We start from the raw sequence: 26,665 nt of genomic DNA on the forward strand, positions 1-26,665 counted from the left end.
TTGATTTTTAAAAACTAACCAGCATCATCTGTAAATTGTAGTCTTAGTTCAATAAAAACAAATACGTATAACTAACAAAGTTGAATGTGAATTATTTATGGCGGATAACAGCCTACCTCCACCTTTCACTACCGTTATGTATATTATGTTCTCCAGGTGCCTAGTTACTGTATTTTACTTATCAATAACGGCTTAGCAAGGGGTGGGCGAGCTGGGTAGTTGCCTAGAGCGCAGTCCTAGTGGGGGCGCAAAAATATAGTTTCGTTGAATTTGCAAAAAATAAAATTGATAGAGTCCGTATGTCGAGAAGTGGTGATAATTTAATATATATTCAGAATCAGTAGTCAATGCAACGGTTTTTAGAAGACTATTACTATGATGTGTACATTTTAGCTTTTCAATATATTAAGGCCATGCTTTAGTTGAGGCACGGTCTAAAAAGATCGTTGCTAGGCGATGTGCGGATTGCGGGTCGCGGGTGCAAAAGACGCCTGTCAAACGAAATATTATTTCTCATATAAATCCAACATATGTCCATTTTATGTTCTGTTTATTATTCAAATGTAACAATAATAATATATTCATTGACATGTTTTCTTTTTAAAGTAAATGGGTAACGTTTTTAGTCATCTTTACACGATTTAGAATTAATTGGCCCGTCGCCATCACGCAGCAAAGTGACGTATGTCTGACTCGACGTTCTCTCAAGGAATGCGAAGCGAGTACAAAATTTCGTCGCGCGTACAGTTGAAAATTATTTGGCGTTTCACTGATGCGTCACCTTAAAGAAAATTAATGCCACGATAATAACAAAAATGTCATTGCTTAAGAGCCTTAGGCTAAGGCTAGGCCCACACTACGCGGAAATTCCGTCGCGGAGGATGCGCGACGGAACGCAAATCAACCAGATCAAGACAACCGATCTTCCGCGTAATGTGCCCGATGACGACAAATTATATGTAATAAACGTATTGGCGTTCCGTCGCGCATCCTCCGCGATGGAATTTCCGCGTAGTGTAGGCCTAGCCTTATGCCTCTCAAAATGGAGGGCGCAGACGCAGAGGTTCGTAAGGTTTTTTAGGGTGAAATATTTTCTACTAATATTTTAAATAATTGCCAATATTTTTTGTCAGTATCCGCACATTTAACTGTCACAGTTTAGTTGGGCATTTAGTAAAAAATCAGATCTTTGTGCGAAGTGAAATCAATATCACGATAAAGAGAGTTAATTTTTAGCGCGTAGCTAATACTGGCGCGCTCCCTCCACTCCAGGGATTCCGCCATCTCTATATTGTTATCCTGCGCATACACAAGGCTGCTATCGGAGGTTATCGAGGGTAGTTTATCATATTTATGTATTGAGGCGGTTAATTGTCACAATAAGTTAGCCGACTGAACTGTCAAAACTAACTGCCTAGCAGTTAGTTACTCAAGATCATTCAGTCTATAATATATATACGTCTGTTATCTATGGTCTCACCCCTCCGAGGCGTCGGCTGCTCGGCCGCGGGCCGACGTCCAAAGCTAAATTTATTAATTTTATAAATGTAATATTAATTGTATACGCTGTAACCTGTTATACACAAATATATTTCGTAAAATAAGATACTTAAACCGTTTTACTTCTGCAATCTGCGTTATCAATCAACAAAATGTCCCAGAGAGAAGAAGCAAAGACGATAAACCATTATCACAGTTCATCGGCGGGGAAGGGTGCCCCAATGGATACGCAGCACCCTCCTGTCACTTTCGGAGATGACAACTGAATAAACAACTGATCACCCGGAGATTTTTTAGTACTTAGTAACAGCCCGTATGTATTGTACGATACACCAAAACTGTGAGGAAAGCACAATATGCCAAAAACAAGAGTACGTTAGTGGTTTTTGGTAGCATCCAACATGTGATACACACGACATTTAAATAATTAACATTGTTATTTGTTAATATACATGTTATGTCTAAGTTGTTGGACTTTTCACGGAACCTTATGTCAATAACTAAATTAGCTGCCAGCCGTTCTGATTCATTTGTACCAAGGGCTTTATGATTTAACTGACAAGGCCGCACTCAAATATATATTATTACAACGTTTTTCTTAGCTCGTATTCTTATTTGTCCGGTGGTTCTTTGTCCGGTACAAAACTTGCAATCGATTTTTAACTAACTTCCCGACTAGCTAGACATTTGAAATATAATAGAATATATCTGAACACGATGCCAATGCATTTTTTTAAATACTTTTAGCCATCATTAAGTAGAATTGAATTAATATTCAGTTAATTCTGTTTTGTATGAAAAGTTATTTCGACACCATTATTGGTTGCTAGAGAGCAACTAAATTATTAATATATACGTGCGTTGCTATGGAAATCAATATGACATGTCAAGCACAATTTTTTTTGATCGTTTAAGCTAGTCAAGTCAAGTTTATATGGTTCAACAGTATTTAAAAACGTTGTAGGTATATAAAAAGTTCTTTTTACCTTGTAATTATTTTGTTTGTGATCTTTAGGTTACCTATGATACAATAAATCATAGTACCGATAATCAATCCTATTGGAGTTGTGCGAACACCTTGTTTCCCATTGTTAGTAAAATGCAAATTAATTTTCTTTCCAGTGGACCTAGTAGACGACCAAGACATGCTGTCTCCGGTGAGGACGTACAACTTGGAGGACTTCTTTTGGACTGGCTCGGGAGATGGTCCACTCCCTCCGGCAGACAGAGGACCCCTGAGACCGCCTTCAGTCACCACCACTACACTTCTGGCTACTGTCTTCCTTGACTCACCGGGCTCTGGTAGACCAGATTCAGTGAGTTTATTTTTCAGTGTTGTTATAATTATCGTACCTAGTCACGAATTATTTGGCTAACTGTAAAGTGTAAAACCTTATTTAATATGTATGATATTAACATTGTCTAACAAATAAGTTAGCGTCGAAGCGCATGAAGTGGTCGCTTCGTCAGAACATCAGACACATGCGTATTTTTCGCGTATATTCGTTTTGTTTCTGTCAAATCGTTTAACATATAATATCATTATCATCATCATCAGCCTGAATCTATCCACTGCTGGATGAAGGCCTCTCCAAGCTGATTCCACTTCTTTCGGTCATGTGCGCTGCGTTTCCACATACTTCCGCAGAACTTTATCATTTCATCGATCCAGCGGCCTCTAGGTATACCTAACGGACGTTTTGTACCTCTTGGATACCACTGGATGACTAAATTTGTCCAACGATTGTCCCTTCTTCGAGCTATGTGTTCAGCCCATCTCCATTTGAGGCTTTTAACGTACTCTATCACATCGCAAACCCTTGTCTGTTTCCTTATCCACTCATTTCGCATAATGTCCAACATGCACCTCTCCATACCACGTTGTTCTACTCCAAGTTTCTGGATCTCTCTTTTACTTACGGTCTATGTTTCACACGCATATGTGATAACGGGAAGCACAGACCGGTTGAACATTTTGCGCTTTAGGCACAGTGGAACATGGCCCCCACAAGGGGAGGGCTAACAGGGCTCTTACCTGGGGGCCCGGCGTGGGAAGTCGACTAAATAAGTGAGATAAACACACATCACAAATTTGCTCTAATAGTAAAAAAAAAGTTGCCTGCGACGCTATTTTTCTTAAACAATGTTATTATTTAAAACTATGTGGTTGGACGATGCAATTTTAAATTGTTTTGTTGTTTAAATGTCTAAATTTAAATACTCGAACACTCCATAATCCAAATGGATGTTGTACGTCTTATTAAAATATACAAAAAAACACTAAATATATTAATTTTACTGCATACACCATTTGGAAAACGCTACTGTAGAGCGTCACACTGCCTTTATCCCTAGAGATAGGTATGGGGCCCGCCAAATATCCTAGACTAAGGGCTTGCTTTAGGATATGGGGGCCATGCAGTGGAAGGTCACTTTTGAAGACATTATTCAGGCGGCCAAAAGCACTCCAGCTTAGCTTTACTCTGCGATCAATTTCATCAAATATACATCCATCTATAGACACTTGTTGTACCAGATAGATGTAGTTTTTCACCTGTTCAAGCTGAGCTGAAATATAATATATCTTGATATATAGGTACGAGTACGCTATGGTTATAGTTATGCACAGCAAAATATTGATTTATATTCAAATTATTTAAATAGTTTGTGGATCCGAAGTCTGTTAGTTATCATATCATATTTACGCCAGTGAAATCCAGTGCAGGTAAGTAGATCACGCGTTATTTAGAGGAAAGACATGGAATGAGAATAATTCAATTTTAAAGAGTGGATTCCATAGAGATGACCAAATTTTCGCCTGCGGCGCCACCATTCTTTGTATATTTTTGGATCAATTTTTTTATGAATTTATTTGCATGACGTGTTCAATGCAAAAATAATAAATTGCAGAGGATAATGGAATTACACTTAATTTGAATTCAGATAATAAGGGGTTTCACTTTGCTACAGTGAATGCAGAAATCATTTTATCTTCTACAACCACGCAAGAAGATAACGATACAAATAAATAATTACAAGATACAAATAACTTTTTATATACAACGTTTTTAAAGTTTCTGTTGAATCATATAAACTTGACTTGATTAGCTTAAACGATCAAAAAAAATGTACTTGATAGAAATACTGAATAATGAAATGTCATTTCATATTGATTTCCATAGTAACGCACGTAATATTATTTAATAATTTAGTTGCTAGGACCCCCTAGCAACCAATAATGGTATCGAAATAACTTTTCATACAAAACAGAATTAACTGAAAATGAATTCAATTCTACTTAAAGATGGGTAAAAGTATCAAAACAATGCATTGGCATCGTGTTCTGATATATTCTAAAAGTTTCAAATGTCTAGCTAGTCGGGAAGTTAGTTAAAAATCGATTGCAAAATTTGTACCGGACAGATAAGAATATGACCTAAGAAAAACGTTGTAAAAAATATGTTCTAATATTGCAATTTTCAGAATCCCCCTTCATCAGACGAGGATTGCGTATCGGAATGTCCAATTTTCCCCCCTGGCGGTCCAATCCAACCGACGCGGGTGAATCCAGGAGTCGACGCAAGATCTGACGCTGGCGATGGCGTGGCTCCACCAGACCCTCGCTACTGGATTCTCACAGTCCTGAGGGCACCTCCCGCCTCCGCCACGCCTTTATCCCCAGATTTACAGCGCAGTCTGACGAAGTTGTACCAGAGGGCGTTTATTAGGTATGCCTCTTGAAATACTTCTCACTATTCATACTTCTGGATAGCAAACTTTTGATAATTTAACAGTTCATTGTTTTATATGTCAGCCAATGTCTTGGAGAATGAGTACCTACATATCAGATACATTGACAAAAGTTTGTTTCTATTCAATTTTCGAATGAATTCTATTATGTATCGCCAGTTCGACAGTATTGAGTTTAAAATGGTCTTAAAAGGCAATCGAAAAAAGTAAAGCTATCAACACTGTATTTGTGATGTAATCTAAATTCATTATTGTGTACCTATTCTTTTACATGGAGTGTGTCCTTTATCGTTCGGCATAGCCTACTTGTGCCCTGACAAGACAAGACACCACTAGTCATACATATTGCAGTGGCGAAGGGTGACTTTTGGAAAGTCGTAGGCTTTAGGGATCAGAGAAAAAGAACACACTTGTTAGGTATACTTACAGGAAATAAGAAGATAGAATAATATTACTACCGATGAATAGGTACACACTAATGACAACGACACACTATTTCTATTATTATTATGAAATTATATTTTTAAATTCTTTAATAATTATTAACCAGCAGAGCCAGCTGGCTGTCGCCAGTCTGTCTCGCTAGGTCACGCATACAGCTTGACGTCATAATGACATGGTATTGGATTTTAATAAAATTGTGAAGTATGCCTAGATGGCGCCATAGTTTTCCGTTTGGGATAGGTTTTTCATTCACCTCAGACTATGAGGCGTAGTTTATTCTGGAGTCTGGCCTTCAAAATGTCGTCTGACACCACTTCAGGCTACTAGGACTAGCAGAACAACTGGCATTCGCCGATTGCTACCACTGACATTTTGATACAATATGTGTGTGGGTGTGGGTATATAAGTGTTTCGTTAAATCACATGCATTTAAATATGATAAAATAATACATCTAAATCATTCGAATATAAAGCTGATTATCACAAATAGCGATTCAATATAACTTGAATATTAATCTCCCAATAATAGAAGAAGGTTAGCAGTGTAAAAAATAAATTTAAACATTATTTTGTTTTATTGTCTATAAAAAAACAAATGCTTGAAGCCGTAGAATAATATTAAAAAAAAAGCAAATTTTGAATTAAAATTTAACCAAACAATATAGTTCCCGGTGCGAGACACTCATATCGAAGCAAAATTGTTTAGCGTAAGTATTTTTTTTGGCGTTTCACTAAAAAAAATAACAAATTCGTTGATCGCAGTCGGTAGTAGGTACACAAGTGGGTAGGTACATAAAATTATTACAGAAAAGATTAATATATAGAAATGTAAGCCGGCTCGGCTCGCACATCAAAACACGTCTCGTCTGCAACGTGCTGAATACGTCGATGTGACGACATCGTTATTCACAAAACACACGTTGTCAAATGGGGCTCCGCAGATTGGTCGAATGCGACTTTTTAGCTTGAAATAAACATCTAGTGCTGCTATCAACAAATCGCATGCATCTTGGGCTGCGAGTCGAAGACGCCAGAACGCATACACACACTGCGAATTGGTCATGCCTATACCGGCTCGTCGGTCGTCGCATCAAAATATCTATACGTTTCGAGAGGTGACTGTCGCTAGGTAGATGTGCGCGGTCTTCATATACAACACCGGAGCAACATTCCCAGAAGGTTTGATTTATGGCTGTGCGGCAGATGAGGCGAGTTTAGATGCGAGCGTTCTGAAGTTCTGAAGCAAGGTAGTTTCTGACCGCCATAAAACTCAAGTACTAAAAAACTGCGTCGACTGTTCCCAAAGATTGAAAGGACGTTAGATTAACGTGACAAACTAAAATGCATATTATTAACTATTCAAAATAGCATATTATTTAACAGGTGTTTAAGTTTATCCCATATTTTTCCACACTCGAGATAATTAGCCTGTTATACCACACCCAGTAGGGTAAGCCAGTTCACTTTGTGTTCCGTGAACGAATGTCTGGTGTCTATAATTATTTGTAAATACTAATTCTAATGGTTCTATTGGTGATTCGGAAATAGATAATCTTTGGTTGTATTTAACGTTACTATTTTGCATGCAGTGAGTAGTGTTTGTTTGAGAACCACTGCCGGAAACATGATACAAAAAGCAGTAAATTACCAAAAACAAACTTTATAAAATGGTAATGATTGGCGACTGTCAAATTAGAACGGAACATCGCTGTTATACTAATTTACTACGCGATTATTAAACTAATATAAATTTAAATTACCATTAATCCAGTATGGCGTGTCATACGGTGTCCTTCCGTGAACGAAATGAGCCCCATATTATAATAGTTTCTCCTTTATCCTCTATTTTACCTTATCCCTTTTGACTACTCACCTTCTTTGTCTTGGGCAAGTTTTATCGATAGTTGGTACTCTGAAATTCGTTCCCTTCCGAAGGGCTGATTTTTGGCGATAGCTGTGTCGCAGTCGCAGGGTTGAATTAGGTAAGAGTAAAATTGAGTCGCCTAGAGTCATAACCCACATTTTGCAATTTTGTCATTTTTGAGTTAAATATGCCAAGTAATTCTAAAGACATTAATCTATATAAAGAAAAATAGTTCGGTATCAAAGCTCACTTTAAACTATGTGAAAATCGTTTACAAAGTTGACTGTTGGTGTCATAACTCACATTTAATCAATTGATAATGTGAGTTCTGTCATCAAGGACTTTCTAACCAATCGGGGAGCTCTATTTTTCATAGTATTTATCTACACTCTACAGCTTCAGTAGTATTTTTTTCCGACCATGTCCGATCCTAATAGGATCATATGGGCCTCCACAGAGTAAAGGTTTGTATTAACAGATTTTGTTTTTTACGAGAAATGGATGTCAGCCACTTGCTCAACCTATTAGGTCCATACCCTGACTCACGCACAAATTGAAAAACAATATGTGTACTTGCCAGACCCAGGATTCGAACCTGAGAGCCACGGCGTGATAGTCCAACGCTTAAGCCGCGCGGGCACCGTGGGTATTAGTAGTATTGCATTCTGTGTATACTATCACCATATAATTCCGATAGGCTATATTCAATACGCTACAATTAGATGCAGGGTTTTGAATGTGTGAGTGTCCCACGAAAAATAAGCACGCATTATGCACGTGCAATAGTGTGTGTAATACACCAATATTAAATGAGCGTCAATGCATAAACCGAGAGCAGTTGTCAGTATTCGACGTATGACGTATTCTTGACACATGTTTAAGTTTATTCCGGATTCTTCCTTACTAGAGATCGGTTACCTGCTACTCCTTACCCGTTAGGTATGTCATTTCCCATTATTTCTGAGTTCCCTGAAATCGACTCACTCACTCATTAATATTCAAGGGAGTTCAATACTTATCTTCTAATTACAAAAAACACTACACTGGTGTTTTTTGCGATTATCTCAAAACTCGATTTTTGGAATATGTGAGTTATCGCTTTAAGCAACTCAATTAATGTTTGCTATAATATTATAAAGAAAAGAAAAAAATAATATTATGTTATGAATAATTAGATTAGAACAATCGTCTCGTAAAATCATGATTACGATGAAATCGACTTACGCAATGGAGAATAATATACTGATTCGTATTATTCATTGTTTTATTTCTATTCGCGAGCTCCTTACCCTGCGCCTCACCTCGTATATAGCAAGTGCGTTATTTTGGATAACAAGGATCAAGATGAAGGTCCACTAAATGGACCTGTGCAAGTTCCATCAATATAGGCCCAGTAAGGGCCCAGTAGTTTTTTGTATAGCCTAACAAACGGACAGATAAACATATTACTATAGTACTATACATACTAAAAATCTCCATAGATTTTCTTCTCACTTCACTTGTCACTTTTATCACTTTTATCGCTTATTTTTGTTATTGTTCACAGAAATACTATATTCTAATGGATTTAAGTTTTGTACTATTCCATTTGAGTACATTGGTTCTGTGATTGAGTGATTTAGTATAAAACCTTAATCTATTAGAATTTAAATTCAAATTCCATCAAGTACCTTCGTTGATAGTATTAATATTAAAATACTAATTATATGTTTTACATAAAAGTTTATAAAATGTATCTCGAAATCTCGTGATTCCTGAATTAACATATCGAGCGAAATCCCGAAATCCTCGGATTGCACCCCCTTGTATAGATAGATTGAGAATTGTGCACGATTCCATTTTGATCGGCGACCAGTGTACCTAAAAATATTTCACTTGTGGGAGCTACAGGTCGTAGCAACTCGTAGATGTGCAACCCACCAGTGATTATAGATCCAAGCCAGATAACCATAGCTAAAATTAAATCTTGTATTGTCTATGGGGATGGGGAATTTACACGGGAAAGATGGGGTCTAGGACGATTTGGCACCGCGAACTGGCCTCCGCCGATTGGCCTCCGGTAATTGGCCGCCGGTACAATCGGACGCCGGCCCAATTGGACGCCAACCCAATTCGACGCCGACCCAACTGGCCTCCGGGAGATTGGACGCCGCACAGTTGAATTAAATGCGCAAAGGAATAGACGTACGTTACGATTTGTTGGAGTAAATAAGCAAGTCAGTTTAATATGCTTCTATCTTCTCAGTAGTCGTACCTTATACATTTCGCGCTTGACACATTTTTAATATAGATTGAGAAAAATTATTATGCCTTATGATGTTTATTAAAAGAAAATAATTCTTCCCTCGCTAAAACTTAAAGATGTGCATAATCAATTAATGTATTGTCTATACATGGGTACTTATTTATATTTACAACAAATATTAAAAATAATGTTAGATGTTAGAATGAAAATTACATTATATTTCAGCGTTTTATCGACTTAATATTATAATAAAGCTTAAACATATATATTATTATGCATAAATGCGTATTTTAAGATAGTATGAAATTACAAACAAAATATTAAGTAAGTTATCTGCTAAGTATAAATGTTTTAGTAGTTTGATTGATAAACTACTTAGGTACTGGGTGCCGGACGAAATCTCGAAGGCCAAAATCCCGAAAGCCTAAATCCCGAAAGCCGAAATCCCGAATATCGAAATCCCGAACGCTGAAATCCCGAATGGCCGGAATCCCGAAGGCCGAAATCCCGAAAAATAAAAAAAAATACAAACATCAATAATCGCGCAATTTTTGCAAGAGACACAAAAACCCATTTTTTGTGGAAATATAAAAAAAATGTAAAATACAAACATCAATAATTGCGCAATCGTGAATTGCGCAATTTTTGTAAGATGCACAAAATCCATTCGTTCTACAAAATGGTCTCTCCTGAAAAAAATTGCGCAATCAGAAAAACCCATTTTCCGAAAAAATGGGATTTGTCTCTCTTACAAAAATTGCGCTCACGATTGCGCAATTATTGATGTTTATATTTTACATTTTTTATATTTCCACAAAAAATGGGTTTTTGTCTCTCTTGCAAAAATTGCGCAATTATTGATGTTTGTATTTTTTCATTTTTCGGGATTTCGGCCATTCGGGATTTCAGCATTCGGGATTTCGGCCTTCGGGATTTCATCCGGCATCCAGTACCTAAGTAGTTTATCAATCAAACTACTGAAACATTTATACTTAGCAAATAACTTACTTAATATTTTGTTTGTAATTTCATACTATCTTAAAATACGCATTTATGCATAATAATATACATATTTAAGCTTTATTATAATATTAAGTCGATAAAACGCTGAAATATAATGTAATTTTCATTCTAACATCTAACATTATTTTAAATATTTTTTGTAAATATAAATAAGTACCCATGTATAGACAATAAATTAATTGATTATGCACATCTTTAAGTTTTAGCGAGGGGAGAATTATTTTCTTTTAATAAACATCATCAGGCATAATAATTTTTCTCAATCTATATTAAAAATGTGTCAAGCGCGAAATGTATAAGGTACACCTACTGAGAAGATAGAAGCATATTAAACTGACTTGCTTATTTACTCCAACAAATCGTAACGTACGTCTATTCCTTTGCGCATTTAATTCAACTGTGCGGCGTCCAATCTCCCGGAGGCCAGTTGGGTCGGCGTCGAATTGGGTCGGCGTCCAATTGGGCCGGCGTCCGATTGTACCGGCGGCCAATTACCGGAGGCCAATCGGCGGAGGCCAGTTCGCGGTGCCAAATCGTCCCATTCCCGGAAAGATGGAAGTAGGTGGGGTAATGAGCGGAAGTTAGTGGTAACGGCTAGCTGCATAGTAGATACCAGCGGCGAAGGGTGGAGGTAGGCTGTTAAGATCCGCTATAAAAAGTGCACATTAAATTTTTTTAGTCATATGCATTGGTTTTTGTTGAACTAAGACGACAATTTACAGATGGTATTGGTTAATTTTTAAAAATAAATTAAACCCTGCCTAAAGCAAACCATAATAATGTAATAATTGCGCACACTTTTTCATTAATACGTATTTGTTTTCATTGAATTAAGAATACATATTACACATATTGTTGGTTCATTCTTTTAAATTCATTAAGCCCCGCCTAAACCAAACTATAATAGATAAAAAAACTATTATTTTATCTATAAAATCTCTAAAGTTATGTATGATTTAATTGCATAATTTTAGATATTTTATAGATAGATAGTATTTTTTACTATAATTATCGATTATGGCTTGGTTTTGCAGTGTTAAATTGAATTTAAAAAATAACCAACACCATCTGTAAACTGTAGTCTTATTTCTATAAAAACAAATACGTATGACTGACACTACTTATGTCAGATCTTAACAGCCTACCTCCACCCTTCGCCACTGGTATATAAGTACCTCTTTCCAACAAAAACTCTTCGCCACTGAAATATATAATATACAAAAGAAAACCAATTCCTAAAAATCGAAGAAATGAAACAATACATTGAAATCAGCAAAATTTGCAGACCTCTCTATTTTCTATTCACTTACGTGCCTCTGAGTACTTTTACTTAGGTCCTTTTTCGAATTAAGACTAGGTACATCATTTACACATTATATCCCTGACTCTAACTCTGAATAACACATTTTTGACATTATAAAGAAAATATTAGGTAGGTACCGACTATTATGTCCGTCCTAATGGTTCACCGTATCATGTTTGTGTCAATACTGTTGATGTCTACATCAACCTCAACCAGTTCACATTAATTTGTCTTGTGAATAACACGTTGATAATCGAAATATTATTATGCAGTGTTGTGGCGACAGAAGTTATCTAAAAACATTGATAACGTAACATAATTAGTGGCGTGATAAATTTATAATTAATGCGTTTTAATTAAATTATTTTAACCTACATACCTACTCATTTGGATTCAAATTGTTTAACTACCTACATCCAGTGACGTCCCTAGACAAAATTCCGCCCCTAGGCAGCGCCAAAATGCCGCCCCATTTTTTATACAGTATTTTGTTTCATCCTTTCATCACTCCAATATCTAAGAAATGTGTTGAATGGATGAATTAGGTACTAACAAAATATATACCACTAAATCTAATTTTAAATATTGCGAGTCCAGGGTTTCAAATACATATATTTAAAAATACACTTGACAACTTTCAAAACTCGCGAGTGACTGGCAAAAAGATTTGGATATGTACCTACCTATAATTCAAAATATAATTCGCAGATCTGCACGTGTCATTGCTGGTCATCAAGGATGTGACGTCCAAGGACAGCGGAAGTAAACTAGACATCGCGAAACCGACATTTAAATTACAGTCCTATTAAACGTTTTAAGTATGTTAATTAATACATTTTGTTTCCAACCAGTGAGCTGATTTTTTTTAATGGAAAGATATTTCCGTTATTACTAAGTTTATGTTCTTACCTATCTCTGTAGAGGAAGGTATACCTAATGATTCTCCTCGATTTGCTGCCCTTCGAGTAACTGCCGCCCCCGAGCGACGCTCAATCTGCCTACCCCCACGGGACGTCACTGCCTACATCAGGGTTGCCAACACATTGCCGTGCAGTCAAATCTGTCACAATGTATCACACAGCGTTGCCAATTTAGTGTTTTTCTTGCCAGATCTAGCATTTTTTGATAGGCTATTTTGATAGCTTGCAAAAACGTATCTGACTTGTGGCATTTTCACTAGCATTTTTTGATGCATCCAACAGCTTTAAGTGTGCTGAAAATACGCTAGATATTTAGTTTATTTATTTTCATGCGCATCACATTTATCAGATATCTACTTAATGCAGGTAGGTCGGTGCCTATGTCGATGTGACGTTGATGTGACGTCATCGTTATTCAACCCAAACAACAAAACACACGTTGCCGAATGGAGCTCCGCAGATTGGTTGAATGCGTCTGTTTCGTTTGAAAAAAACATCAGCTTGTTGCAATCAACAAGTTGCATCCTTCTCGGGCTCCGAGTCAAAGAGTTGAAGTCACATACAAACACCTACAAATTAGTCATTCCTATACCGGCTCGCCGATAACTGCATTCAAATATCTATACGTTTCGAAGGCTACGCGCGACTATCGCTAGGTACAGTAAAAACAAAACAATGAATCGGTTGGTCGATGGTGTGCGTGCGGATGGGGAGCCATACTAAACACCTGCCAGCCGATGAGCGCGTACTCGTAGGCATACAATCCACAAACCGAATCATTGTTTTGATTTTACTTTAGATGTGCGCGGTGCGGTCTTCACAAGCCACACTGGATCTCAGTTCTTGGAAGGTTTGTTGTAATGAGGAGGATGAGTTTTGATGTAAGAGCAGGCTCACGCAACCGATTAGGGTTAGGGAAACGCGGCTCTGATATTATACAAGAACGACTTCTTTCATCTTCGTCGAAAAACCGCTCGCCACTGCTTGTAGTTGGCGCGGCGCGTTTTTGAAGCATCGTTAAGGCTGTCCAAAAATATCGATTCTTCAATACTTTGGTTCGATACTTTCTTTTGATACCATTATTTTGCATTTATATTTTTGGTAAACATGCCCGTCGGACAAGTATGTACTTACAAGTATCCATACTTTTCAACCGATTCTTCGATATTTTGGCGTAATATATTATAATTTTCTTCCGATACAATACCAATACCAAGAATCGATATTTTTCCTTTCGTCATGATGGCCCTAGCACTGTCACACCTGCGAATTTTGTTGCATAGTAACAAGTATGCCCGGCTCGACTGATGCTCGCAGGTGTGAATAGGGCATTATAAAAAAAAAAATTGTTTTGCTGTGAATGTCTTGAATTAATCATATATACTGTATATGTCACAAAAGTGACTCCGGAAAGTATGACGTATGAAAATAATCTCTTTATTCTCAGCAGCAAATTTGGAAGGTCGGCCATTAAATATGGCTGCGTGGTGGTGGGCTTGCTATTATTATTGCACGTCCTCTGTTTTTGATATCGCATTAATGTTAATAATGAGCGAACAATGTTCTTCTCTGTTACAGGCAACAAGAACATCATCTTGGCCTTCTACCGACTTCAGCAGCCGGTCTAAGAAAGAAACACCAAACCGATGTCAGACATCTGACAACCAATCACAACAGAAACAATTCAAGTAACACTAGTCCAAACATCAATATTCTTGATAAGAATCATGGAAATAACAGTGATGAGGGAGGAAGCACGACCCCGACTGATATTGACGACTTCAGTAGCACGATTGCTACAGAAGTCCAGATAGAAGTGCAGACATCCGAAGACGAAGACTTATTTACCAGTACATCTTCTACTTTATACAACGACGGCGATGGTATCTTCACAGCTGACGATACTTTCGAATATATCTCTAAATACTTTAATGCATCACCGACGAGTGCTATACGACTCAGGCGTTCTGTCGAATTTGATGATGTTCTGGTGAAAAACTATTCTGTTGAAGTGTCTGGTGATAATAACAGTGCTAATGAAGTGGTGAAAAGGGAAATATATCCAGAAGAGGAACAACCTTCTGTGGAAGTGTTTCTTTACAATGTGACCAGAGTAAGTTTCCATGTGTAGAATAGGTACAAAATTTTGTTGTTTGTAAGTAATGCAATTGCATCAATCGAGCCGTTTACAAAATCAATTTTCTTTACCAATACTGACAATGCCTACTGATAAAGATACATTATTTTAATAGGTAAGTACTCACCTGACATTATTTCGAATTAATAGGACGGAGATGCTGAAAATGATTTACGGGTCGTTTATTGGGTGTCTGTCGGTGGACGACCCGTCCCGGCTAGGACGGCAACTCGCGACATGAGACTTTTGGCAGATGCAGAAGTCGTTGCTGAACTTGGATACCCTTTCACCACAAAAGCCGAACGTGAGGACATTCATTCTTTTAATACCCATTATATTTTTTTTAACTTTTAAAATCGTCACTGAGCTTCAACACTTCATATTCTTCATTTTTTGACATTGCGTCGCCCTAGTATTGGTTTTGTGAAGCTCCATTTTTGACGAAATTGATTTTTTAATTCAGTTCATTTTCTTTTATATAATCGCATCGAAATCGTTAAAAAATATTATATTTTTCATTAGAAACAGAGATATTTTTTCAAAAATGTCAAAAAGAAACCACGGTACAAAACACTTATTCGGTATTGGTTTGTCCAATGTGTGGACCAAACGGCACTGAGGGTTGTTATGCGGATACCGCCCCCTCTACGCTAACGTCAACGGATCGCTTATCTTTTTCTAATATTAGCCATTGTCTAGCTTTACTGACTACGTCCTCATTACACATTTCAATATGTAATAATTTGTATATTAATTTTGTGAGAATTCTTAGTAACATCGCTGGATTATTCTTTTAATATAAATTCTAATATAATGTAACGCTCACTATGTAAAATAAATAAATATGAAAGATCTTCAAGCATTGAAATATAAGGTAATGAACTTTGTTTTTCATCTACTGAACATTTCACATATTGTCGCTTTGGACAAATCAATACTAGGGGTACGATTGTATAACTTCATAGGGGATGTTTTTTTAAACTAACTACCCATGGAATACGACGAGTCGGTAAAATATAGGATAATATGAAAATGTATAATGGTGGTTTACTTCTTTGATCCATGACATGAAAACAATGATAAATAGCATCCTGGTGCAAAGTGACGAAGTTATGATGAAATGGATAAATTTCAAGCAGTCTTTCATCCATCATTTTTAGCATTTAAATTTAAAGAATATATTACTCTCGTTTACCCATTCCTAACAATTTATTGATATGCTTACAAATGACTTACCTAGTGAAGGTAGTGAATGTAGATGCCTCCCCACGCAAACATAATAAATTAGTTTTGCTTCTATACTTAAGGATTCTTAAATGTCCTACGTTTTGTATGAAAATAACATAATATCTAGTGGCATTTTCAATGTTCAGCATAGTAGGAACTGTTTTTATTTTCTATCCAAAGCATACCTGAAGAGTCCAGAACCATTGAACGGAGTGAGCAAAGCCAGTAACATGCGTGACACATGGGTGATAGTCTTCGGTGCTATCCTAGCCGCTCTGCTTCTTCTCATCCTGGTGGCATTCCTCGCATGCCGACTTGTCTCCAGAAGAAAATCCTCGGCTACAAATCGAGGAGTCGTCAGAGGAGACTCATTGGCACAAGGCGTGCTGTACCCCGGCAGTGGAGTGGGAGGAATGGATAACAAGGGATATTCAAAGGAAGAAGGAGATGGAAAAGTATGTTAAAATGTATTTTAATTAAGTTTTTTAAAAATATTTTTGAGATTTTTGTTTTTACGAGAAATGGATGTTAACCACTTACTCAACCTATTAGGTCCATACTCCAGACACAAATTGAAAAACAATATGTGTATTTGTCAAACCCAGGATTCAAACCTGGGACCCACGACATTATAAGCCAACGCTTAAGCCGCTCGGCCATCGAGGGTTAATTCAATCTTATAGCATTAGCATATTAGAAATACTGTATTATTCCGTTACATGCAGCGCTCGAAATGGAAAAGTTTACGAACCGGAGCGCTCGACAAATTTTCTGAAGATATTTACATACTCATCAAATCGTATGTGTATTTTACAAAAATAAGTGTGTCAGATTTTCTATTCTATGGCCTATCTAGCTCAGATGGTCAACATATTTTGGAGCGATAATTTTACAAATTTCACGACCCGGAACGGCGCTCCGGTGCGTTCCGTTCCATTTCGAGCCCTGGTTATATGTGAATTGAATGTATATTTCACCGTTGCACAGTTCGCCGTAAGCTTTCTTATCGGAAAGATATGACCGTATATTATATGGTCATCTCTATATAGCACCGAGATGAAAAAATTGCGCGTTGTTCGTGAAGCATTGCCAAGTGCACAAGAACCGTGTTTTATTTAGACATGAATTTTATCTCGGTACTATACGACCCAAAGAGGTTGGACGCTCTTTAATATACATCCATATATGTGTCGCTGAGTTTCAAAACCTGCTATAACACTTTTTCATTATGTTGAGAAAATCAACAAAAACTTTTTGAACTAAAAAGGTTTTTAAATGTTTCAGTAGTGTTATAGCGGGATTTGATAGACACATTGATTTTGTTTCATAAATGACAGTTAATCGTAGCGGCTTTTGAAAGAGGCGATACAATTTTCACGTAGAGAATTTAATAACAAATCCAACGATATATATATCTTAACTATTTCAAAAAAGTGTTATAGCGGATTTTGAAACTAAGCGACACATATTTCCGATACAACATTTCACGGTGCAGTGTGATACGGAGAACTGCATACGTACAAATTTCCGGACAAATTATTCATTAATAGCACTAATATCTCCTGAGAATGATCTGTTGTGAACGGTTTTTTATGTAGCATTATTGAGACAATAATATATGAAAAAATCTCTGCCTGATGACAGTAATTAAAATAAAATACAATAGGTACATTATTATTTGTGAATTAAATATTATAGTATTATTTTATTAAATACAATATTTTTCCACGATGAATTGACAGGACTAATGATAATTAGATACTAACAATGTCAAAAGTGTTATCCCTTCGGGAAATCTCCTCCAGATCGCTAAAGAGGCCGGAATCATTATCGAGTTGACTCATAAAAAAATGAGCAGGGTTGACTATGAGACATTGCAATATCTAGTAACAACAACTTATAACATCATAAGCTTAGTAAAATCGTTGAATCATTAATGTATATAAAATCCTATATTTTTTTCATACATTAATAAATTCTTGAAGCAAACCTAGCATCATTAGAAGTTATAATTAATTATAACTTCTAACGGCATAGTTTACCGGTATTTAATATACTTACCTAATTAATAGAAGCAACCTAAATTTCAGCCAACAGTGTGTTTATTCTAAGTTTAAATGGTTTGTATAAAATGTTTCTACGCGTATGTTAGAAAGTCCCAACTAGCCAAAAAAAAAATAGAGGTCACTCGTTGATACTATATCTACCATTATTAGGGGTGTGTTTCACCCACACAGGGTTTGAATCGAAAATTATCTTGTGAGCCGTCATGCAAAAAGCACGATTGAATGCACATAATTATGCGGCCACATTTTCGACCTCGGCGATAGAGAATATTTGTGAAACGAAGACAGCCCTTTGGACATTATTTCGTGGCGGTCACACAGACCGCAACAATTTGTACATTTTTATAACGCTATAATCATAATGTAATACTGTAATCTCCCTTGAATAAATCTCGCCGTTCTCTACAACCATCCGATGTTCTCTTTATATCTCGGAAGATACCTAACAGCAGACAATGTCGTCATGCACACATCAAGCAAGAGGGAGTATCTGAAGCTCTCTATCTCTCTCTTCGGAAGTGATAATGATAATACCTATCTAACTAGTTTAATTTTCTTCACACCTGAATATAAATTTGTACACAAAAATATTATGTACCTATGTAAGTAACTACACTATTCAGTCGCTAACTATATTTTAGGTGGTTCATATGCTTCATCCGGAAGGGAGAGGGTGAAAAATAGCTAACACTATGCATTATCAATGTTTGCAACCCATTTTAAACACTGTATTCAGGTTCGATTTCTGAAATTCTAGCTGATAAGCGTAGTATCTCCAAGTAAAAAACATGGCCCTCCAACCCTGGATGAAAAATATGTCAGTTCTGCTGGTCGATATGGTCGAAGAACTGGCAATAGAGTTAGCTCAGCGGACAGCTCTGCAAGGTATGTTGAGTATTATCAAAATTGCTAATAATCATTTTTTGTAATGATATTTGCTATTGCATCTTTGTATATGATTCTCAATACTTCACTCACGGGTTTTCATAACTGTCTCAGAATCTTGCTCTTAAAGGTGTCGATAAGTCCAGCTGCTTTCACAGGTGGTGATCACGATTCGGCTCCATTTGATATCCCTGTGCGTACTGCATATGACAGTTTCAGAATCTTTACTTTTCTGTGAACATTTATAGACTTCAGATCAGCAGCAGTAGTGAGTGTAACTTGTTTGCGACAGATATTCGCTATGTCACTTTTTCCATACTCGATCCGAATCAGGATGGCATATGGTGTATAGACTATAGTTCCTCCTTTGGTTAAAAACTTGGTTTTATTTTCATTTAGTCTTAGGCTGATCTCTAAAGCAGTGGATTAATGAGACCCAAATAGTCTAAATGCATCCTTAACAGTGTGCAGGGATCCGCCCATTATGTCGAGCTTGTCTGCATAGCCAACCGATTGACTCAGTCTCTTTAATATTATTACTGCACGGTGCCAATGTAGTTCACATTGGATTTCCTAATTACGTAATTGAAAGCCTAGTAGGAGAGCATGAGAGCCAGACAATCTTCTCGCTTCAGGCTCTGGGACTCTTCAAAAGCCTCTTTCAAAAAAAGTTTAATAGAAGTAGTTGTCATATTTGCTGTTGTTGATAATAGTTTCCTATACCTTAAGCTGGGTAAAATATCTGATTTTTTTTCAACCAATGATAAAAAGTAACTCATAGAAGAATAAATTTAAAAAATGATTATTAATAGACAGGTACTTATCATATATTACAATATCACAGCTCCAGCGGTTCAGACCTTTCCCAAATGAACGCAATGTTACGGCAGCGCCAGAGATTATTCGACCGGCAGATGCAGAGCGAATATGCTACGGTCAACAAGAAAGTCAAATCCAAACATCGAAGGATTAGATCGAAAAAAGGTGATCTACATTGAAATATAGTCTTATGACTCGCGTACGATAAAAGTTACTAAAACTAATGTCAGTATTTGAATTATAGTGGGAATCGCTGATCATCCAGTATCCCACGGAGACGTGGAGATATCCGGTGATGGAACTCTTCAAAGATTTCTGGTGTCCGGTCCCTCGTCCCCTTCTCCGTCGGATTCCAGCTGCGATAGCGTAGTGGTGAGATGTCCACGAGGCGTCATCAGTCCGACTTCATATCTCTCCATGCCATCTGTTAAATCATTTCCCAGGTAGTTTTATTGATTTTATTATTGCTATATTTAATTGATTTCGACTGTATTTATCATTTAATTTTGTTTTTAGGGGAAATGCAGTCGAACCTCTATCTCGAGTGCTAGAACCACTGAGTGTGAGGCATTTTGACATGGACTCACCCATTCATGTAAATCAGATGAGGCCTTCCGTTAATCCTAACGGTTCGAGGGAAGACATGAAATCAAAAAGTGATCATGCTGCAAACCCTGAGTTTCCTACTAAGGTTTCCCCTCACCTCGTGAGACTGGGAAGTCTAGATAAGGACCCCGGGGTCATAGGCCCCATGGTTTGGGACATGCACAGGCAGAGGATGCAAGCCAAAGGTGAATCATATTTCAAATTCAATGTTATTACTTATTAGCGTATCAGTATAAAGAGATTGATTATCTAATTATATTTCAGTTACATTTTACACATTTATCATCATTTTGAAAGGCTTCAATCGAATGTAATTTAGCTGATAATGTAGTAGCCACGAGTCCCAATCCAGTGTAGGTGTACGTACTAGGTACCTCTTATACTCAATATCAAGGCCCCCACATCCTGAAGCGGGCCCCCAGGCAGTGCCGTCCCTAGATTAAATGCCACTCCTAGGCAGCGCGAAAATGCCGCCTCATTTTTTTATACAGTATTTTTGTCATCCTTTCATGAGTCCAATATCTACAAAATGTGTTGTATGGATACATTACTAACAAAATATCAGACTAATTATTCGTAAATTTGCACGTGTCGTTTCTGGTCACCAATGACGTCGAAGGGCAACGGAAGTAAAGGTGGGGCCCCCTATCTATCGCTAAGGGTAAAGGCAGTGTGACGCGTTGCAGTAGCGTTTTCCAAATGGTGTACGCGGTAAATTAATTATGTACATCCATTTGAATTATGGAGTAGTCGAGTATCGACTCACAGTAAAAAATTGCATCGTACAACCAAATATTTTTAATTATTAATATCATTGAAGTAAAATAGCGCCCACAGATGACTTTTTTTACTATTAGAGCAAATTTGTGATCTGTGTTTACCTCACTTATCTGGTCGACTCGTCACGCTGAACCCTTCCTGAGCCCGGGACCCCAGGCTAGAGCTCTATCAGTCCCCCCCTTGTGAGGGCCATGCTCTATAGCAGGGGAGGGCAAACTGCGGGCCGCATGTGGCCCGCCGGGTATTTTTTTGCGGCCCGCCATCATTAATTGTACTTCTGATTACGAATAACTTTTTTTATAATTTTTAAAAAAATATTGACGATAGATTAAAATTTGAAGAATTTGTTGTTTCGTAAATGTATTATCTCAGTACGTCTTCCTTGCGTCTCGTCTCACACTATGTAACCACTATTTTCTACGTTGAACATCGATTTCAATAGATATTGATAGTGTACCGACAGAGCTACAACTTGAGATTATTGATCTGCAGTGTGACACTATTTAAGAGAATTGCATCGTCGTGAAGAAATCTCCAAATTTTACAATGCCCTTAATTCAGACAAATTCGACCAACTTAAAGATTATACAAGAAAAATGTTCGTTATTTTTGGATCAATTTATATATGTGAACAAACATTTTCGATCATGAACCTCAATAAAAATTCTTTACGATCAAATATCTCCGATGCCCATTTACAAGCAGTTTTGAGAATATCAACTACAAAATTAACACCTGAATTTAAAAAAATGTACAACAGTTTCATTCTTCTCATTAATTTTTTTGAAATGTTTATTTTTCGTGATAATAAATAGTGTATATCTAAAAATGGTATTTTACTTGCGGCCGCCGCTCATTTAGAATTCTTGAATTTGGCCCTCCATCCAAAAAGTTTGCCCCCCCCTGCTCTATAGTCTATATTAAATCGTGGCTCCCTCGTTCATCATCCGCTACTTTCAGATGATCCTCGCAGTATTTCCATTACTTTGATACATTCTGGTTCAGTGGTTACATTCTCGATCATGATTTCATTTTCAAATACTCTCACAAGTAACGGAACAGAAACAATGGAGGAATAATGTTATATAACCTATAAATTAATTTCAGAGATGAAGTCGGATCCCTTGGAAGGTTCGGGAGCAAGTATGTCGAAAATGAGACAACGATTCAACGAATTGGTTGAAGATGCTTTTAGTTTATTTGGAAGTGGATCTACTAGTCCAAAATCTGGCCCTCTTGAACCACCGATAAGACAAGTGGAAACATCTGAAGAACCGGGAAATTTGATGCCACCGGCAAATGTCTTTGGGAATAGAAGACATTCGGCAAGAGATGGGTAAAACATTATTAATATTGTCACCCCATCTTTAATTTTTCAAAATGGAAAATGGATTATTTTTAATTGTATTACAAATATGCATGGTTCATGGTCAGTAGCGGCCGGTGATTTTTTGGATTGTAATTTTTGAGGGTGCGCTGGAAACCTACCTTATTGAAAAATGAAATCAATTCGGCGTTATTTTTGATTTGACAAAACGTTATTGACATTTGGGAAATTACCTGTATATTTTATATTTTTAATAAAACATGTTGCGAGTTACTTAAATCTTTATTGGATTAGTTTTAAGAAGTGTTTGTATCTCTTATGGTAGATAAATACCTATAACTTTTAACGTAAGCCATCTTATTCTATATAAGTACATTATCTTTAGCAATTTGTACACTGTATGAATGATGATTATGAAACTGCACTTTGTGAAATAGTATTAAGATTTATTAGCTTATCACTAGAATTCATGAATTAATAATTTTCTATACCTATTATAAATAACCGACATCAGTTCGCGTTTAGTCAACACAGGATAATGAAATATTAATTTTTCCAGAAATGCGGTAGGTACCAAAATTATTTTTATCTTCACTGATTTAATTTGCAGTACACATAAATAAAAATATCTTACCGACATTCTATTATATTTCTTAACCATTTTAAATTTAGAAAATAATAAATTCTATTGTATTTAGTTTAACAGGCATTTAACATATGAGATTGCTAAATATGATACTAAACATAATTTGAGCATGACCAGTAAGTCGCAGCGTCTATAATAACAAACCATAATTCAAATCTGTAATTGCTCTCTACTCAGAACAATATGATGTCATTTTACCCGGTCAGCGCACGATATTCTGGAACTTACGCATGGCATAAACGATTAGCACGGTTTAAGTTGTTTTATAATGGCTTTCGTTAATACTAAGCTTTGGGTTCATTTTAAGGCATAAAGCCCACCAAAAAAGCGCTCGGTGCGCTCACTACTGAGTAGGCACCCTCCCACCCGCGCATTACCCTTCACCTATGTAATAAGGGGCCCAAGAAGCACAAAATAATTATTATTATCAGCGTCTCTCATAACAAAGCAATAAAAATATTATATTATTTCTCGGGGCTTGTAATTAATATTCACGATGACATCATTCTACCAGCGAAATATCGGACACGCAATAACTAAACAATAAGTTTACTGTTATTAAATAATGGCTTCTCGCCCGTCTATCGAGCGTGATTTTGCTTGCCGTGTTCAATAAATGGACTACGTTGTATTTTCGTTAATTTGTGCCGCTGAGAAGCCACCCGACGGTGACTCATGGGGCAGGCGGGCACAATGCGTCGTCAAATCCAGTGTGCGCTGGCGTATTTGATTACGTTGTATTTTCGATGATTTACGCGCCACTTGTGAAATTTTGCGCGAGCGCCCCACTCGCTGCGTTAAGTGAGTTTTACGCCTAAGTAAACAAAATATATTGCCGGGGCGGGGCGCAAACGATTTCAGTAAGGATGACGTATACGATGCATAGTGCCTGTATTATCGCCGATTGGGAATGTGGGCACATCGGTTTATGGTTTGCATTACAATAAGTGAGCGATAATATTAAAAACCTATGAAGAAAAAATATGATTTACGATGTTGAACGATGTTTCATAGCAATGCAAGCAGTGCAGTGTACTTGCATGATGTTAGACCAGCCGCCGCTGTTCATGGTACATATTTTGAACATCACATAACTAATACACATCACTAATAAGATCATACCTTTGTTAGTACCTAACAGTGGCGAAGGGTGGAGGGAGGCTGTTAAGATCCGGTATAAATAGCGCACACTAAACTTTCTCAGTCATACCTAATTTTTTTCATTGAACTAATATTACCACGTGTGGATAGTGTTTGTTAGTTTTTTTTTAAATTCAATTAAACCCTGCCTAATCCAAGCTATAGTAGATAAATAGTCGAAAAATATTCGTTTATCTATAAAATATCTAAAATCATGCCAATTGGTTTGGATAGGCAATAACAAATAAGTATGACTGAAAAAATGTGCACAATTTTTGTCGGATCGCTCATAGCATACCTAAATTATTATGGTTTGGTTAAGGAGAGTTTATTTGAATTTTAAAAACTGTCACAATCTGTAAATCGTCAATAAAAACTAATAAATATGACTGACAAATTTTAGTGTGCACTATTTATGTCAAATCATAACAGCCTACCTCCACCCTTCACCACTGGTACCTAGTATCTTTTCAGTATTCTTTTGGTACTATATAATATATTGCATATATTAAATATTGGAATGATCGATTGCAGAGATCAGTGCGAGCAAGAGTCGGAGAGGTGTACCGGTCCGGGAAGACCTCATACGGCTCTGCCTCCTCGACCGCCCCTGCCAAGACAAATCATCAATCCGACGTCTGCTTGGGGATCCACCACTTTCATGCCGATGGTAAAAAAACTACATTAAGCATTCCCAATCAGTGGGCCACTTTCACCTGACCGAAAAATAGACAATTTTGTTTAATTTTATTTCAAATTATTATTAGACCAAATTAATAATAAATATTAAATTTACAATAGAGAGATGTTGAACGTCGTTATTTATTCATTATTTTAGTAAGTATATAATTGAAAAATCACGATGCAATCTTTTCCAGGGAAGGGCTACAAGCGCCGGCAGCGGCGGTCATCGGCCAATAGTAAACGTCAGCATGGTGAAATCTGATGCAGTGCTGTCTCCGTCTGATCCCGCAGTACCGCTGCTCAGGGCGATCAGAAAAGAATTGGATAAACTTCCCGGCACGAGTGACGCTTAGGACACTATAAGAACTGACAATTATTCACTACAAAAGATGTGACATACGATTATGATAATAAATGGAGTGTCACATGAAGTTCGATGGATATAAAAAACTTTCATCTCTGTTTGAGTTTTGTATATTATTTTCAATCTCGGTCGACTCCACAAGAAATGTCAAAGTTTGTAAAGATCACAATAACAGGTGACAGTGAACTTATATCAATACAATCTAAATCAGGGGTTCACAAAGTGTGTCCTGTGAGATTTATGTTAAATCTGTAATATTTTTTATTCTTCATTTCGAATATTAAAAATTACATTTAAAATTAAATTTCCTCTGGCAAGAATGAATGGTGAGACACTTTAATCTCTGTGAATGCGGATGTGCGAAGTGAGGGGGGTTTGGGGCAGTCGTAGTTACGCGCGCGCCGCTGCCATAGTTGTTGTGTTGTTAGCTCAAAATTAACAGACAACCATATCGCATGTATTTTGCGTATTCACAACACAAAATTTGAGCCTAGATTGCAGGATTTAGTTTCAAACAAACAATTGCATAAATCAGAGTAATAATAATGTTTATTTAGTTAAAAATATACGTTTACACAATGAAATATTTTTAAATTTTTTAAAACCGTATGTTTTTTTAAAAACAGAAAATATTTACAAAAGAAAGGACAGCCCGCCAAATATCTTTGATTTCAAAATTGTCCCTTTGACGAAAAAGTTTGTGAACCCCTGATCTAAATTGTAGCGTCCACGTGTTACAATTGCTACATCTACAAGACAGTATATAGCAAAAAATGGCAGTAAAGACAAAGTCAATCAAACGTTGAAATGTCCAACAGAAAATACATCTTTCATTTCACCGAGCATTGAATCACATGAATGATTGCTTTTGGATAGTGATGGTCTGCCACATGAGTATTTTGTTATTTTTATTTTACTTTACTATGATTATAATT

The 26,665-nt window shown here is 36.8% G+C and overlaps 1 protein-coding gene across 1 annotated transcript; it reads left to right on the forward strand.

Annotated features, from left to right (window-relative positions):
- Positions 1–815: 815 nt before the first annotated feature.
- On the forward strand, positions 816–25,923 carry LOC147077718 (uncharacterized). Its single transcript, XM_085940040.1, has 13 exons — positions 816–930; positions 2,623–2,816; positions 4,984–5,228; positions 14,628–15,162; positions 15,337–15,490; positions 16,594–16,868; positions 19,237–19,364; positions 20,209–20,348; positions 20,428–20,626; positions 20,700–20,974; positions 22,677–22,905; positions 25,217–25,352; positions 25,561–25,923. The coding sequence occupies exons 1-13, from the start codon at positions 816–818 to the stop codon at positions 25,717–25,719; spliced, it is 2,784 nt and encodes a 927-aa protein (XP_085796166.1). The 3' UTR covers positions 25,720–25,923.
- Positions 25,924–26,665: the final 742 nt, after the last annotated feature.

Source organism: Rhyacophila brunnea, unplaced genomic scaffold (genome assembly GCF_057557595.1).
Source record: "Rhyacophila brunnea isolate RB1 unplaced genomic scaffold, BYU_Rbru_1.0 scaffold_12, whole genome shotgun sequence".
Taxonomy (NCBI): domain Eukaryota; kingdom Metazoa; phylum Arthropoda; class Insecta; order Trichoptera; family Rhyacophilidae; genus Rhyacophila; species Rhyacophila brunnea.

Excerpts from the sequence above, each read along its gene's own strand:
- LOC147077718 (XM_085940040.1), top strand. The coding sequence starts at position 816 with ATGTCATTGCTTAAGAGCCTTAGGCTAAGGCTAGGCCCACACTACGCG. Across the intron at positions 15,163-15,336 it reads TTCTTTACAATGTGACCAGA|GACGGAGATGCTGAAAATGA; the intron begins GTAAGTTTCCAT and ends TCGAATTAATAG. Across the intron at positions 16,869-19,236 it reads AGGAAGAAGGAGATGGAAAA|CTGATAAGCGTAGTATCTCC; the intron begins GTATGTTAAAAT and ends CTGAAATTCTAG.